Below are 18453 nucleotides of genomic sequence, written 5' to 3'. Positions count from 1 at the left end.
AGGGGTTAAAAATGTTTAATAGAGTGGTGGCGATGTGGGGGGACCTCGGTTTAGTGGTACATAGGTAGTTTATGGGTGTTAGTGTACTTTAGAGCACAGTAGTTAAGAGCTTTATGAACCGGCGCTAGCCCAGAAAGCTCTTAACTCCTGACTTTTTTCTGTGGCTGGAGTTTTGTCGTTAGATTTCTAACGCTCACTTCAGCCAAGACTCTAAATACCAGCGTTAGAAAGATCCCATTGAAAAGATAGGATACACAAATGGCGTAGGGGGATCTGCGGTATGGAAAAGTCGCGGCTGGAAAGTGAGTGTTAGAACCTTACCTACAAGACTCTAAATACCAGCGGTAGCCCAAAACCAGCGTTAGGAGCCTCTAACGCTGGTTTTGATGGCTAACGCCAAACTCTAAATCTAGCCGTTAGATTACAAAATAGTTTTGCCCATTTCAACAGTACTACACTTCTATATTTACATCAATAGCCTCATAAGTAGCTGTGACAAAGGCAATGCTCTGCACCCTTACCTGGTATTCATGCTGTTTCAATTTACACTGAAATAAAATTTGTTTACTGTATCAAAAAAATTAAAAGCACAATATTTAACTTTTTTTTTACTTACAACATTATAAATATACATGATCAGTTTACTTGTGTTAAACTGTTAAATTAACACCCTTTAATGACTCGACATAATTAATGTATATCTGTTTCACTTTAAAGACCATAAGTGAAAGTAAACAGCATTAGTAATATCATGCATTGCACATGTATTCAGTTGAAAATATATTTCATAAAGGATAATAAAAAAAAACATGACAGAGTATTAACAATATTTTAATGAAAAAATATTGCTCGGTATCATAAAAAAGAATGTGAAACTTTATATACAATGTTTATTTAAAAATTACATCAGTGAATTGAAATGTATTCTCCAGTTTTACACATAAAATATCTGTCTAAGCACAACAAGGAAGACTTTACAAGCTACAGCTGTTTAATAACAAACAATACTATTATAGTCTAATTGAAATTAAACTGTACAGGAATAAAGTTTTAAATTTGACATTAAAAACATTTTTTGATGTGTTATAACAAAATAAATTACATTTTATGTGCATAAAACTAGATATGTGTAGAAACTAAAATCATTAAACTTTCTAGAACTAATGATTTTAAAGGGGTACACAGAAAGTTCAAAAGAAAAAAAAAGATCTTGTGGGGAAAGAATATGTTATTGTTTAGTTCCAGTTATTCATAATATTGGCTCGATAAAGGCTGCAAAAATACAGACTCAATCCCCTTTCACTCAATAATATACAATAATGATGAAAGATAGGCAGTGATCATAAAATGCAGTAGTGAGATTTGTAGTCTGAAAAGTCAATGCTTCATATTAGTGGAAGGATATAACACATGTACATTGGTTGATTTTGTTTTCAAGATTTTTTACTCAATGTTGACATAATCATATAAAAATATTTCTGGTGTTTAAATTTGCTGATCTGCCACACATAAATCCTATTTGTGGCATTCAAGGGCAAAAAAACATGACTTAATATACAAATATTAGTGGTTGATGTGAGCATTTTTTTTTGTCACCAGATGCTTAGAGTTTTGTCACCAGATGCTAAGAATTTTATTAATACTGTGACTTCAGGACAAATATTTACATGCCTGCATGCGTTAAAATTATAAACATTTTTTTTTTTTTTTAAACCAACAAAATGACAAAACATTGTCTAAAATTATTTTCTGAAAACTCTAATAGTCTACTGCATACATAATACCTTCCTTGTATGACTGTGTCTATGTACATGTGGCCAAATAGTTTTAATAATCAAAGCAATTACAAGAACCACACATGAGTATTAATGAGTTTTTCTATTATTTTATATAAGTTTTGGTGGAAAAGGGTTCAATGAAAAAATTAGATTACATTCAATATACAGAAACAGTTTGTGTTTTTGTTTAAATAATACAGTAGTTCAATATACACAGTAAGGTGTATTCTCTAGTAGGATAACTTTAAAAAAAACTAATTTTACAGGTTTTTTTTATGTGTTTTCCATTTCAGTGCATGCCCTTTTAAGATCTTCAATGCGTCTTCACTAGATTCTTTCTAAACTTCATTGCTGGTTTAGGTGTGATCATATGTTCAAATGTCTGTGGCCACCAATGGAAGGTTCAAATGTGCTCAAATACAGAAATGTTAGACAAGTTCCATAAAAAAAAAGAAGTACAGTAGGCTTTATTTGCCCATAGTCTTTATACAAGGTTGCAGCAGCATTTCAAATAATTTCCAATATGAGGAATGCCACTTGAAACAGTTAAAAAAACTTCTCAATATATCTGGTGTTAAATAGTCTTCAATTGGCAGTCTGGCAAAACAGTATATTAAAGGACACTGGTAATCAGGAATGAGTGTCATTTAAAAAAAACAACATCAATTTCCTTAGAAGTTTCCAATGAGTCCTTCTTCCTGCAGTGTCTGTTTCTGATCTGTAGGTATCTTCAGTACATAACACTGGTTTTTAAATAAAGTCTTGCATCTAAAAAGAAAAAAAATAACATATTACTAATGCTGCATGTGAACATCATGAGGTAACAACACTATATATCAGGGATCAGCAACCTTGGCCCCCCAGATGTTTGTCTCAGCATCATGGGAAGTGTAGTTCCAAAACATCTGGGGGCCCAATGATGCTGAGCCCTGCTTTATACAGTGTAGCATATAACAAGAGAGCTGTTTTTAAAACATATTGCTTGATCAGTTATTTTTATGATGAGTTATATTAATTCATATCTAAATTTTGGCAGAAGATTGCAGACTTGCCAGTTTGCCAAAAATATTGCAATAGTTTCCATATTTATTATTGTTACGGAATGTACAATCATGAAAAAAAATCAACTGTAATATACAGTATAAATAGGTTACATTCAGATTTGTTTTCAAATAGGAGATTATTTAAGAATACATTTTCAAAAAATGTTGCATCTCAGTTCCTGAATAAAATTCCGACTTTTCAGTACAAATGAATAACTTAATAATATAACAGAATAAAGTGTGATTAAATGGACAGTCAAGTCAAAATTAAACTTTCGTTATTTAGATAATGCAATTTTAAACAACTTTCCAATTTACTTTTAGCATCAAATTTGCTTTGGTCTCTTTGTATTCTTTGTTGAATCTAAACCTAGGTAGGCTCATAAACTGATTTCTAAGCAGTTGAAGGCCTCCTCTTATATAAGTGCATTTTTACAGTTTTTTTTACAGTTAGACACTGCTAGTTCCCATGTGCCATATTGATAACATTGTGCTCACTCCTGTGGTGATATTAATGAGTCAGCACTGATTGGCTAAAATGCAGTTCTGTCAAAAGAACTGAGATGATAGGGCATTCTGCAAAGGCTTAGATACAAGGTAATCACAGAGGTAATAAGTATATTAATATAAATGTGAAGGTTATGCAAAGCTGGCAAATTGGTAATAAAGTGATTATCTTTCTTTTTAAACAATAACAATTTTGAAGTAGTCTGTCCCTTTAACTTCAAACAACTTTTACAGTATGCATGAAAGAAAGTTATAGTTTAAAAAAATGTTTATATATATTTTTTTGTACAAAAGGGCTTAAAGGGACACTGAACCCAAATGTTTCCTTTTGTGATTCAGATAGAGTAAGCAATTTTAAGCAACTTTCTAATTTACTTCTATTATCAAATTTTCTTCATTCTCTTGGTATCTTTATTTGAAAAGCAAGAATGTAAGTTTAGATGCCGGTCCATTTTTGGTGAACAACTTGGGTTGTTCTTGCTGATTGGTGGATAAATTCACCCACCAGTAAACAAGTGCTGTCCATGGTCTGAACCAAAAATTGTCTGGCTCTTTAGCTTAGATGCCTTCTTTTTCAAAAAAAGATAGCAAGAGAATGAAGAAAAATTGATAACAGAAAAAAATAGAAAGTTGCTTAAAATTGCATGCTCTATCTGAATCACAAAAGAAAAAAATGTGGGTTCAGTGTCCCTTTAAGAGGCATTGCAGTCATTTTTCTGTGCTTCATCAACAAGGGCATTTCAAAATACTTTTTTTTGTTTTTTGTTTGGTCCAAGTGTAATTTCAATTAAATCTATAAGGGTTGTGTCAACAGTTGTCTGTACACTGTAAATTCATGACTAAAATAAATAAGTGAAAAAGTGAAAAAAGTATATTGAAGGAAACTTTCCACCAGAACATCGAAGAGTAAAATTTATGATGAATGTGTTTGAAACTCATATATTCTATAGTTTTTTACCTTAAAGGCTGGTGAATAACGAATTGTACTGTTATATTTTTTATTTTAAAGTGTCCCGGACTACATAAATGGAATTACAAATAAACAAAGAGACCTCTTTTATGAAATACACCAATAGCAATTGACTTGTAGCGTGTGTTAATTATCTGGCTCATTAAATACATGAGCACACTTTTTTTGCATACAGCGTGTATATATATATAAATATATATACACGCACAAAATTAAATCCCTAAGCTAGGCTATAACAAATGATAAGATGGGAAACATGAATCTTTTCCAAATAAAGCAGTTAAAAGATCTAACGTTTTCAGGGCCTTGAAGATGAAAATGTATCAAAAACATATAGATTTTTTAGAAAACAAAAATAATGTTCTCAGAATGAATAAACCTGTTTATAGATGCATGCTCCACTTCACCTGCTGTGTAGGCTCTTCCCATCAGCGAGTGATTGATCGGAAATAATTACCTATGTATTTAACATGCATTTCCTGAAAGTTTTAATTTAAATGTAAGCAACCTTTCCCATCCATTTAGGTTGTTTATATTGATGTTGATACTTTATTTTGCCATTACAATTGGTGACAAAAAAGATTGAATCTTTGGTCAGGATAAAAAGTTGTTAGCCCTACATTTTGTACTAGGTACATTATGGCAGTGGAAGGAATTTTTTAAATCAATGGGATCAGTCAAACGTTAATTTTTGCTCGGTTCACAAAGAAGCCATGTCTAGTGAATGCTGAATTAACTTTGCAAAGGGAATAAACACACAAAAGAAGTGATGCTTTTGACCAGCAAAGCACTGTGGTTCCCGAACGGAAACCGCAGCTGATCAAATCTGCTGTTGATTGGATCAGTGTCTGGTTCTGAGTGCCACTTCTACTTTGAATACAATAAAATAAATATGTGTTCTTTATTCTTGTTGTGAAGATACAATGCCTGTATAAGCATTGCAATAAATATGTCACTAAAATAGTGTTAGCAAAGTATAAAGAACACGAAAAATAAGATACAAATTATTATTTAATATTCATTTTCAATTGCTAAATATATATAGTGCGCTGAAAACGTAAAAGGTAAGACACTGTGAATTTATTTTGTATGTGATTACCAGAATACTTATGTGCAGCGGAAGGGAAATAAATCTCCTTTGTACATTTAAATGTGTTCCTTAATAAAGCATTTTGTGTTAAAGAAAATATTTAAAGGTGATTAAACTTAAATTTTCAAAACTAAAAATCACTTTGAGAGAGTTCTTTTCATTTCATTTTAATTATGATAAGGTTTTCACATTGCTAGTTTATAAAGGCTAGAGCAAAATTTTCATTTATTTAAAAACGTATTTTAAAAAACTAGAACCTAATTTATTTCAATATTCAAAAAGTCAAATATACTGAGGAAACCCATCACATTCAGAGATTTAGCACGTCTACCATAGAGTATACTAGTTCATTGTCTTCACTAGCAGGACTTTACATGTATCTTTAACCCTTTTTTTTTGGAAAAGAGCACATGGGTACCGTTTAATCATAGTCTTGCACTTGTTTTCAGAAGATAATAATTTCTAAACTTTAGCCAGTCTTTTTTTTTTACTGTAATTAGAATCCTAAAATGTTTCTGCCATTATTAGAAGTTCAAAAACGTTACCTCCTGAAAGTGGAACAAAATCATTATCAACATTGTTAATCTCCTGATTTTATTATCTAAAAAACAACAAACAAAATTATAATGTTGTGGTTTTAGCAATTACATCAAAGGTTGAAGGGCCTGTAGGTTGACTGATCTCTTTTCATCTTTTCATCATGTTAATGGATCACATGTCTGCAATTAACCTAGTTTGCTCAAAAACAGAAATATGTGTAAATGTCTTTTTAAAGGGATATTAAATAGTGCTCCCTTAGTAAAAAAATATATATACCGGTATGTTAAATCAAAGTAAACATTAAAAATAGATTGTGTAAAAAATAACAAACAACTTGCAAAATAAGCATTTAGAAATTCCCAGTGTAGTCCTTGCTCTCAGGAAAATAAGAGAGCTGACATGTTTGCAACATAGGTTGCATTCTGCCTCTCCAGAGCATGGGCATATCTGACTCTCTGTTTTTCTACGTTTCAATTTTTAGTAAACCTGCTCATGTTACAAGTTTTCCTGCTTTCTTTTAAGGCTGTGATAGGAAGTAATAGACACTGATGTTTAAAAAAGAAATAAAGAAAAGAAAAATAAATAAAATGTAAAATCCTTTTAAAATTATATATAATGCATATTGCAATGATTTCTATTAAGTATAAGCCACTGCTTAGTGCTTTTTTTAATACAATTAAACTGACTGTTTCAGATCCCTTCAAGGAATTTGAACAGGCCTTTACTTAGTATAGTGGACATGTGATATTGTTGGGTTATTGATGCTGATGCTTTTTCATTGGTGCAAAAGTGCTTATTATTACTTAAATAGAGAGTCTACTCAAGAATTTTTATTGTTTATAAAGATATCCATTTATTACCCATTCCCCGTTTCTGCATAACTAACATGGTTAAATTAATATACTGTTCACCTATGTGATTACCTTGTATCTAAGTATCTTCAAATTTTAACCAATCAGTGCTGACTCATAAATAATTCCATGGGAGTGAGCACCTGGCACATATGAACTAGCACTGTCTAGCTGTGAAATCTGTCAAAATGCACTGAGATAAGAGGCAGCCTTCAAGGGCTTAGAAATTAGAATATAAGCCTACCTAGGTTTAGCTTTCAACAAAGAATACCAAGAGAAAAAAGCAAATTTGATAGTAAAAGTAAATGGGAAAGTTGATTAAAATTGCATGCCCTATCTGAATCATGTAAGTTTAATTTTGACTAGACTGTCCCTTTAAACTTTAATTGATTGAGCAGGAAGCATTTGTATTTGGCAACATTGTTTCCTAATGTCATCCAATATTGTTGAGGTAATTTCAATGTGTTTGGCCTATGTGCTAAACCACTATTTCAGTCTCAAACATTTTGGGTTGCTCAGTAATAAGTCTAAAAGTATTGTCACTGCATCTATCAATTTCTTATAGCTACTGAATTTATTAAGTGAAAAATGGCCCTGCAAATGTGTAGTTAAGTATAGAGACCTGGTGCATGTAAAGTATAGAACCATTTTTCACTGAAACGATAATGAAAAAGGTGCTGCTGATAAACTATGAAAATATTTTATTGTGATCATGGCAACATAAAAAAGTCTCAACGTCAGTTATTATCATTTTGATAGTTGAGATAAACCTCCATAGTTGGTAGAAAATCTGTAATTTAAAAATGACATATTAGAATGAGTTAGAACATGCAGTTGTTGCATTAGAATGTCATTATATATGATACTAAATGGTAGCATACTCAAAACACCATATTAAAATTAGGAAACAGAATAACATTTCTCCATAAAACTATTCAATGCTTAATAATGGTGACTATATCTTTAATTATATCTTAATTGAAGGTTGTTAGTGGCATTTAAGTGCCATGGGGTACTGTGGATGTATTTAGTGTGAATAATGCCATGATTATATATATTCTTGCAAACCTCTTTTTCACTAAGAAAACCTATGGCGACTTATGCTTCTAAGTTTCACAGTAAATAGTCTTCCACTTCATTGTTTAAACTGTCAGTATAATGCATTTGGAATTAAATAATAGCTTACCAATGTTTACTGGTACTGAATTATCAGTATAATACACAATTGATTTCATGTCAACAATAACAATAAAAAAGGGTGTATTTTAAGTGTAGCAGAAATATTTTTTCAGCCTTGGCATATATTATATAAATATGTATCCAACAAAAAGAGGAAGGAAAATATAAACAATAGCAAAATAACAAATCTCAGGTTGCGCTGTAATTTTTATTAGAAACAAATTATTTTTATAAAGTTACTGCACATAATACAAAATTCAAGTTAAGAATACATGCTACTATAGTATCACTATGTATATTTAATTCAAATATTTCAAGGTTTGTGATATTTTATGGAAGGGTTAAGGTTAACTAACACAGACATTTGATGAATAGATATTCTGAACTGTAGGCATTTATTTGCTATGAACTAAACTAGATTTTTTTTTTCTTAAATGAACAAATCCTTGTGATGATAGATAGATAGATAGATAGATAGATAGATAGATAGATAGATAGATAGATAGATAGATGATAGATATATAGACGGACAGATAGACAGATAGCTAGATAGATAGATAGATAGATAGATAGATGGACAGATAGCTAGATAGATAGATAGATAGATAGATAGATAGATAGATAGATGGACAGATAGATAGATAGATAGATAGATAGATAGATAGATAGATAGATAGATAGATAGATAGATAGATAGATAGATAGATAGTATGGGCTCCATTTTTCAGTTAGGGAACCTATCTGTCTGTGATCGCAATGCCCACATTTATCATTGCATGAACAGCCTCTTGTGCAACTACACCCCCTGCTCTTGCACAACGAAACATGCGAGAGTATGAGCTGTCTATCATTCCCATCGGATTAATCCAGGGTAATTTTAAACTACCAGTTCAGTGGTGGCTGTGATGTTAAGAAATGGTGATCTATTTAAAAAAAAATGGAAATCTAAAGAAGCCCCAAGCTTTGCAGAATTTGTCAGCATCATGAAACTACAGATGACTATAGAGTGCCAAGATTTGAGATTAAGTTCTGAAAAGCAATATAGAATATTCTTCCATAAGTGGAAGAGATTCATTCTATCATGGCCCCTCCCAGTACAGCAACAATTCATTCTCCCTCTGAAAAGTATAATACCTTTCATTACTTGTAGCAGAAGAGTTTCTCCCGCCAAATTGGCTTGCAAGCTGAGTGTATACGATAGGATAAGGTAGTTCAGAGGCTTTTAGTGTGGGGAAGTGGGGGGGGGGGGGTGGCGGTTAGGGGTGAGTTTTCACTACAGTATGAATTTGTTTTTTTCCTTCTTTCTCTCCTTTTATTGTTATTATTATTATTATATTTTTATTTATTTTTCTCCCTTTTTTTGTGGGATTATTTTATTTTATTTCAAGAAAAGGTCAACATTGCGCTCATAAGGATGCTGGTTTATTCTTGTTATGTGCAATAAACAGTTAACCCATAAATACTGATTTAACAAAATATTAGTACATTATGCAATTATACTGTGTTCTCTTGCTTTATTTTTTTTTTATTTTTATTTTTTATTATTATTTTTTTCTAACAGTATTCTGTTATGATGTACTTTATGTGCTGTTTGACAATGCTATATAAAGACCCTTATGTTAATTGTTAATAAAAATATAAAAAAAAAGAAATGGTGATCTAAAGATCATTGTTAGCAAAATTTGTATTGCTAGAAAATCAAGGAACACCGTACACTTTTAAAGTCTATGTTCATATATCCTCTGCTGAGGCCAAGTAGGTATGACTATACATGAGTTACTACAGTATTTTTTTTATTTTTTTTTAAACCTTGGTTTAGTTTTTGTCAAATGCTCTCATCTAAATAAGGAGCGAGTATCTTCCTCTACTGACCTTTTAAACACTAGGCAAGTATGCCTTTAAAGGGACATTATGCACTAGATTTTCTTTGCATACATGTTTTGTAGATGATTTATTTATATAGCCCATCTGGGGGTGTTTTTGTAACTATGTATAGTTTTGCTTATATTTAAATAAAATTGTGCTGATTTTCAGGCTCCTAACCAAGCCCCAACGTTTTAAATGTGTACTGATGTATACAGACTTTAGACTGCTTCTTTTTGTATAATGGGTCTTTTCATATGCAGGGGAGGGGGTTTCTGCTATCAGCCCCTTTTCAGTAGGTGTCTTAGACTAACCTCATCAGCAGTGTTAAATTTGGAGCTTCTAAGTAAGTTTTTTAAAGGTTTTACATAGGATCTGTTCATATTATTCTTTATAGCAGTGTCTATACATGCAGTGTCTATTCCATGCAGGTTTTACACAGTATCTGTACATATTATTCTTTATAGCAGTGTCTATTACATGCAGTTAAAGGGACACTGAACCCAATTTTTTTCTTTCGTGATTCAAATAGCGCATGACATTTTAAGCAACTTTCTAATTTACTCCTATTATCACATTTTCTTTATTCTCTTGGTATCTTTATTTGAAATGCAAGAATGTAAGTTTAGATGCCGGCCCATTTTTGGTGAACAACCTGGGTTGTCCTTGCTGATTGGTGGATAACTATTCATCCACCAATAAAAAATTGCTGTCCAGAGTTCTAAACCAAAAAAAAAGCTCAGATATCTTCTTTTTAAAATAAATATAGCAAGAGAACAAAGAAAAAATGATAATAGGAGGAAATTAGAAAGTTGCTTAAAATTGCATGCTCTTTCTGAATTACAAAAGAAAAAATTTTGGTTGTGTCCCTTTAAATGAAAATTGGTGTATACTGCCCCTTTTATTCACACCTTGTTGACATTGATAAAGTTTAGTAAATATTTCCAACTTGGTCAGTAAAAAAAAAAAGTTTAAATGTTCTGCTCAATTCAATGCCAAATGATGTGTGATGTTTTCTGTCCCTTCTGCTGTAACAATTCCATGTGTTTATATCATGTTCTTTTATGAAAGACTGATTTACAATTATGATAGTAGGATTATGAAGCTGTTGTTTGTTTTTTAAGTTAATCATTTGCCTACTTCTAAGAACACCAAAATCTAATCCTTATCAATTTATTTTTGTTCTGAGTCAAAGCTGATGAACATTTTAAATGGTATCAATGCTAATTGAGAAACTACTGTATGTTGCATTATATACAACAGAGAACAATAATTGTGCTTACTATGTAAAGAAGACAGGTTGCATATACACCATACCTGATCTTACAATGAAGAGGAAGTACATATACAAACAGGGGCAGATAAAATCCAGTCTGGTTGAATTATTTGTTTCTTATTATAAGCCAAAATGCTCCATTGCATTTGTATACAAAAATAAACATTCATTAATGTTTTAGTATACAAGAGTCTTCAAAATGCCTATAGAATTTAGTTTTGTTTGCTTTTACTTTGGATGCCTCCTTTAATTACACAATAAGCAGCATGTAGGATCAGCACACATCCAATGGCCACAGCCTACACACATTCAGTGAGTTAGGTGCCACACCTTCCAGGCCTCCATCTGATGACATCCACAAATAGCAAGAAACCGCAGATTAAGGTGGCACACTTTCAATCCAAGAAACCTTTAATAGAAGAGCTTCAATTACACAAACTCCTACACACTTCAAATTCGACTTTCATGATCCTTAAGTGGACAGTACATTTTCTGGAGTCTTTAAATTGATTAACATATCGACAGAGTCTGAATGTAATTAGAACAGATTAACACCTTGTTTACTGTAATTGTTTTTCAATGCTCAAGCTTCATTCTCCCCATAACTTATTTAAAAGATCCAATCTGAAATTGCTTCTGGATAATTCAGGAGGGCTGGCAACTGTCATTGTGTTTCAATTGTTTTGTTTCAGCAGAAACAATAAGATCGCAAGCTGTACTTTAGGGAAAGAAATGTGGAAAGGTTAGGCTTGTGTAGTCTGCCATATGCCCTTGCCGTTTTTTGAGGTGATTGACAACCACCTACTTGCGCACACCATTGGGCTAGTGCGAGCAGGGGGCGGCATTGCACAAGCACGTGGGCAGTATATTGCAGCAATATGCTGCCCGCATTCTGCAATCCCGGGCAGATAGGTTCACGTGAGCAAACACCGTCCGTCCAGCAGTTAATAAATCCAGGCCTTAATATTCAGACAAAGGAGCAAGATAAATAATGAAAGTAAATTGCAAAGCTCTTTTACTACGCATAATTAAGCATTTTATATTACAATCTTAAAGTGTTTACTGCCCTTTCTACATTGATCAGTTTTTTTAACGGTATCTTTTGTATATCCATTATTAGGTAAGATGAATGCTGAAATGCATATGTAACTTGTATATGTTTTTTGTTTGTTTTTTTTTGTTTTTTACTTGTACAGCCAATAATGCAAATAAAAAAAATGCATTATTATTATTAATATTAATAGTAATAATACATTAATTACTTTTTATACAATAAATAATTTTTAATTTAACTTTGATTTTGCTTTCATTTACTATTTCTCTTTCTCCTATACGACTGTCCCTAAATTATGGTTTGAAAAGTGGATTAACTATTATCTATCATCTATCTATCTACCCTTCCATCCAGTGAAAATTCTGCTATCCCTATCTCTGTCTTTAGGCCTTATTTACTAATGGCTGGAGAGACAAGGTTCCCTGATGTTAACCTGTCCGCCTGGCCTGGTGGCAAGCAGACAGCAACCCTGGTTCCCCAGAAACTGCTTTTGCAGCTTCTTAAATGGGACCCTTTGTTTGCTTGCCTACAAATGTGTAAAATAATACCATAGCAGGTTGTTTTAAGAAGTAGCTATGTAAAGCAATACATATTAAAAACAAGTTGTGAGAAAGCCTATAACAAATGGTTGTGTTGCATACAGCTGGTATAAAGTCCTAAAATATATCAACTATATTATTCTGGCTGTTTTGACAACACATTTTAAGAGACTTGTAAAAAGTAAGAACTAAACAGTGTTTGCATTATTAGTTATTTTATTAACTAATAAGAAATGATAATGTATACAAAGTACCAGATAAATTATAATGTATACGAGGTACAAGATGTAATATTACCATTTGTTAACACAGTTGTTGAAGATTAAATACATCTTCAAGTTATTACTCAAAAACTTATAAATTTGTATCCCCCCTCCAGGATTATTTTTCTGGCAGAAAGAAAGAACAAAGTCTATGCACAGAGGTAAGGCATTCTGAATACAGAAGCATCCTCCAATATAATACATCATGAAAAATAAATTAACTGTAATGAAAGGGTTGGCTAGCAGTTCATCAAACACAAAGTCTGCCAACTTGTCATATCAACATACTCTGTTAAATAAACATTTCAACTTACTTCTGGAACAGATATTCAATTAGTCTACATTTTCATTTTCTTCCGTATGTTAATTATTCAGTTTTCAGTTGGAGCAGTTTCATACTTTTTGTTAAAATGGAAGGCTGTGAATTGATGTCATTATTATTTAAAGGGACAGTCTACTCCAGAATTGTTATTGTTTAAAAAGATAGATAATCTCTTTATTACCCATTCCCCAGTTTTGCATAACCAACATGGTTATATTAATAACATTTTTAACTCTGTGATTACCTTGTAACTATTGTAAGACTCTGCAGACTGCCCCCTCTCCCCCTCTCCACAGGAGTAAGCACAATGTTGATCTATATAGCATACATGAACTAACTGTAAAAAACTGTCAAAGTGCACTGAAATAAGAGGCGGCCTTTAAGGGCTTAGAAATTAGCATATGAACCTTCCTAGGTTTAGCTTTCAACAAAGAATACCAAGAGAACAAAAAAATGCTAAAAGTAAATTGTAAAGTTGTTTAAAATTGCATGTCCTATCTGAATCATGAAAGTTGACTAGACTGTCCCTTTAACACATATTCATTGTTGTTCTCAACTATTTCAAATAAAATACTTTGTAAATTCTGTTTGTTACACTAGTCTATAGTTATTTGCTCCTTACTTTCCTAAAAAAAAAAAATCTTAAAACGTGCTAAGTAAAAAAAAATAGCTTAAGTAATTCTGCAAATTCAATATTGTAATAAACAATAAAATATATTATAGTTCTTTATTTCTCAAAATTTCTCAAGACAGAGGTTTTGAAACATTTTTTTTTTTTTTTTTGGTGAAACAAATACTATGGTTTCAGAATCCTCTGTTAGACTGGGCAGGAAATTGAATAAACAAATGTACGAGTTTTAAAAACAGGTAAAATGTGATTTTTTAACAATTGTCTTAATTGGACTTTATTTTGTCATAATATGATGCTGGATCTTCATGGTAGACATAATTATGTGTTGTTTTTGTGCTAGTATTATAATGTGCAACACTACACAGTGAAAGGTGATCATATACTAAGTATCTGGTGTAAATTAAAAAAAAAATATTTGCATGCACTCCTCAAAAAATGTCAATGGATGCTGATGAGAACTTTCTATTGAGAGGTTATAATAGTCAAGCATTTGAATGCTAAGCAGTGATAAGATGAGTGTTTATGAGTTATATTGTAAACAAAATGTAAGTTTCATGTTATCATTTTGTTTTTGTACAAAAATGATTATTGTGTCATAAAATGGGGAAAAAATGAGAATTTCAAATGGGACATGTGACTGTAGAAGATAGATACATTTTATGCATTTATAAATGCATATATACAATTACACACCCCAGACAACCACACACACAAATTCCAAAACATATAGGGCTAGATTACGAGTGGAGCTCCAGCTCTTGCGCTAATTATGCTGGAAGTAAGCTTTTTGAGCGCATCATTTAGTGTGCATATTACAAATTAAAAGTAAAAAGTTTACGCAAAAGCACTAAGGAAAATGCTGAAGTTGGAATATTGTGAGCTCATTAACGTATTAGAAGAACGTCCAACAAGTCACGCAAACCGTTTTCTTAGGTGCGTTTTCTTTCTATACATATCTGATGTGTTTGTTGGCAATATATATATATGTATATATATATATATATATATATATATATACGTACAGTGTATATATATATATATATATATATATATATATATATATATATATATATATATATATATATATATATATATATATTGTATATATACATACAGATATCCATAGGAATTTCTATTTAAAAATACTTAGAACATATTTGCTTATGTGAAGAACATTGGAATGTGAAATATTTACAGTAAATTCATAGGTAAACACTTTATTAAGGGCTAGATAACAAGTAAATTGCTATTTTGACGTGCACCCGTAAAGGGGCAAATTTGCCTATTTACGGTTGCACGTTAAATAACCAGTCATTACAAGTGGCTGGTTAATGCTCCTGCTTGTGGTTTCACTTTGCACTTAGAGCAATTAACCAGAGGTCAGACTTCTGGTTAACTAAAACATATGCCCCAAATGCCCCAATAATAAAGATGACAGTTATTTAATGTAAAAAAATATTATGAGCATCTTTATTTTTTTATAAAAAATACAATTATAAGGGGTTAAAGTGAGGGGATGCGGATTGTTTTAAAAACAAAAATGGAACTGAAAGTATATATTCATATACATATATATATTTTTGCTACCCAACGCTGCACAATTTGCCCCCTGTGCCACATTAGGTGGTTTGCAGTGTCTCACAGCATGAGAATGAGGCTCCCATTGGAGCTTATGGAAGCAAGCTCTCATGAGTGCAAGGCTTCTAGGCAATACGAACGCGAGGTCTTGCTCACATTGCGCCTGACTTGTCGCTGACATTACTGTGTGGAGCGTAAATATTGCACTCACAAAAGCCCAATTTTGCTCTCCACTCATAACTTGACATAAATATGAATATTGATAAATATGTTTTTACGTGTTAACTTGACTGCAAATGGCTTCAATGCACATATGTATTATGTGTTTATATGTGTATATGTCTCTGTAAATACATATATCCACATATAAATACATATGTGCACACATACACATATATACATACACATACATATTTTGACATGTATATGTATGTATCTCTATGTTTCCATACACATGAGAGCTCATATCTTTAAGACCTTACAACTTTTTAATGCAATATTTTTCTTAAAATGTGTATTAGATAGTGTTATTATGATTGTAATTGTACTTTAAATTAATTTTTGATGTATTTTGTGCAACTTTTTATTCATGTGTAACAGTTAACCGGAGCTCTAAAGTCGTGCTATCCTGCTGCACGTTAAATTCTATTGCGCTCAAGTGAACGTATTTACTTTCAACCTGCAATACATGAGATACTTCTGACGTGCTAAAAACCCATGAAAAACTTATTTTCACTTAAGCACAACAGTTAGCGTGCCACTCGTAATCTAGCCCTTAATAGCCTAAAACTAATTACCAAAACAAATACTTTTCATGATCAATTTATTAAAACTTGAAATATTACATATATATATATATATATATATATATATATATATATATATATATATATATATATATATATACTCAAACATAGGTAATATAATACTAAAATTAATAGATAAAAAAATGAATAAAAAATATCAATGAAAAACTCCCATATTACTTTCCAAACAAGTTTTGAGCTAATCCACAAAATATTAGTGCAATTAATGAATAAAATAAACCTCTCTGATGTTAACAATGTATTATACCACCTCTTGCTAAACTTAAAAATAATATAAATATCAATTTTTTAACCATTTTATAGTAAATTAAAAATAACCATGCTTGGTACAACATGATTGGTTGGGAACAGGCATTATGGTATTACTTAATAAGATATATGCATCTCAAACATGGACTTGTAGACAAGTAAGTAAAACAACAATCATATACATGATACATTTTTTAATTAAACAAGACTATATTTTTGTTTTGCATGACATTCTTATAGACAAATAATCGAATTTTGTTTTTTAGAAAGTAAGAAGATTGCAGAAAGGTAATTTAGATGTAGTCTATAAATAATTTAAAAATGAATGTGATTGAGTGCTACATGGAAGACTAAAAAAATATTCTTATATTGGGGTATGAGTGATTAAAGGATAGGGAAGAGGAATTGTTATGAATGGAACAACAAAATTAATTTAAATTGATAGGTCAATATTGAATCAAATTATTTATTTTTAAATTAAAGCAACAATCTAAAACTAATATTAGTCGTATCTTTCCTGATGACTTGTATGAATTTGAAAAAGGGTTAAGCAAATGCAAGGTTAATGTAATATTTAATGCAAATATATTCTATGCAACATATATATTGGGACAAATCAGGTGGAGTAAGATACTAAAAATAATTTACGAGTGCTTGTAGAAAGCACAGATAGCATATTCAAGGACTAATATTATATAATCATGCACAGAAAAGTATATAAAGGGGAAATGTTATAATTCCCTCACTATAAAAGTCCCTAAAACCTCACCTTGAATATGGAGTACAATTTTGGACGCCATTTCTCAAAAAAGGACTTTGAAGACCTAGAAAGAGTTCAGAGAAGGGCAGCAAAATTAATAAGGGGAATGGATTGTTTACAATAGGAGGAGAAACTAGTTAACTTAATTTTATTTTCTCTAGAAATAAATTATTGCAAAAAAATATTATAACCTTATACAATTTATAGAACAGTATATAAGGGGTATTAAGGACATTGATTGAGATTAAAGAAAAAAGATTTTTCCATTTATTAAATAATAGGATTATTTACAATGTCGTTTATAGTTCTTTAAAATGAAGATCAAATTAACTTAATAACAATATATATGATGATGAAATTAAGGAAATAAAACAAAACATTTTTAGATTTAAGTCATACTTCATTTACTTAAATAATATTAGAAAATGTTTATCATTGTCTAAATCAACACACTGCTGGTTCAGATTAGATCTTATATATTTGAATGTAAGAGAACAAAGTCTATTTTTTCAATAACCTGAAATTACTTTCCAGATTAAGTATTACTTTTATTTATACAAATATAACTGATTTCCTAGGAAGTCACTGTACTGTGAATTTACTTTGGCTACACTATAAGTAATTTTCAGAGCATGAAGGTGTCTTATGGATATCCTCTACTTAAAACTAAAGTCAAGGAACATTAACGTTATAACAGATGTACAGTTTAATAACTCACACCTGTAAAAGCAAGATTTGTGTTGTAACTCTCACCTATACTTAAAAAATTAACAAATGAAATGTCTGAACCATATTATTCAATGTCATTTAAAACAATAACTGCACAGAATATAATTAAAATAATATATAATGTCACTTTAAAATTCACAAACATATCAGGACATATAGTATGAGTTCCACATGGGGAAAAAAATAAATATAAAAAAATATATATTTTATGGCTACACTGTATCAAAGCTAAGAAAATATTTTAAATAGTTGTATATATTTTTGTTTGTTTAGACTGTGCATTGAAATCAAATGATGCAGAAAACATGATAATATGTTTGTTCTGTAGGCATTCTAAGCTTAAAGAGGTTTTTTTTTTGGAGACTTCAATTATAAAAACATTTAAAACACACAAAGTTGCACAA

General features: G+C 31.0%; 1 protein-coding gene across 3 annotated transcripts in view; it reads right to left on the bottom strand.

Annotated features, from left to right (window-relative positions):
* Positions 1-815: 815 nt before the first annotated feature.
* DACH1 (dachshund family transcription factor 1) overlaps positions 816-18453 on the bottom strand; it is a 518737-nt gene continuing 501099 nt past the window's right edge. For 2 of the 3 annotated variants that reach the window (XM_053707935.1, XM_053707937.1), the window contains 2 exons: positions 17330-17384; positions 816-2546 (listed from right to left, as the gene is read on the bottom strand). In XM_053707935.1, coding sequence (XP_053563910.1) covers positions 2450-2546; positions 17330-17384 — 152 coding nt within the window. In that variant the 3' untranslated portion in view covers positions 816-2449. The remainder of the gene's footprint in view (positions 2547-17329; positions 17385-18453) is intronic. The other variant, XM_053707936.1, reaches the window with a different exon arrangement.

Source organism: Bombina bombina, chromosome 3 (assembly GCF_027579735.1).
Source record: "Bombina bombina isolate aBomBom1 chromosome 3, aBomBom1.pri, whole genome shotgun sequence".
Classification (NCBI taxonomy): domain Eukaryota; kingdom Metazoa; phylum Chordata; class Amphibia; order Anura; family Bombinatoridae; genus Bombina; species Bombina bombina.
This window is presented reverse-complemented; position numbering and strand designations above follow the sequence as displayed.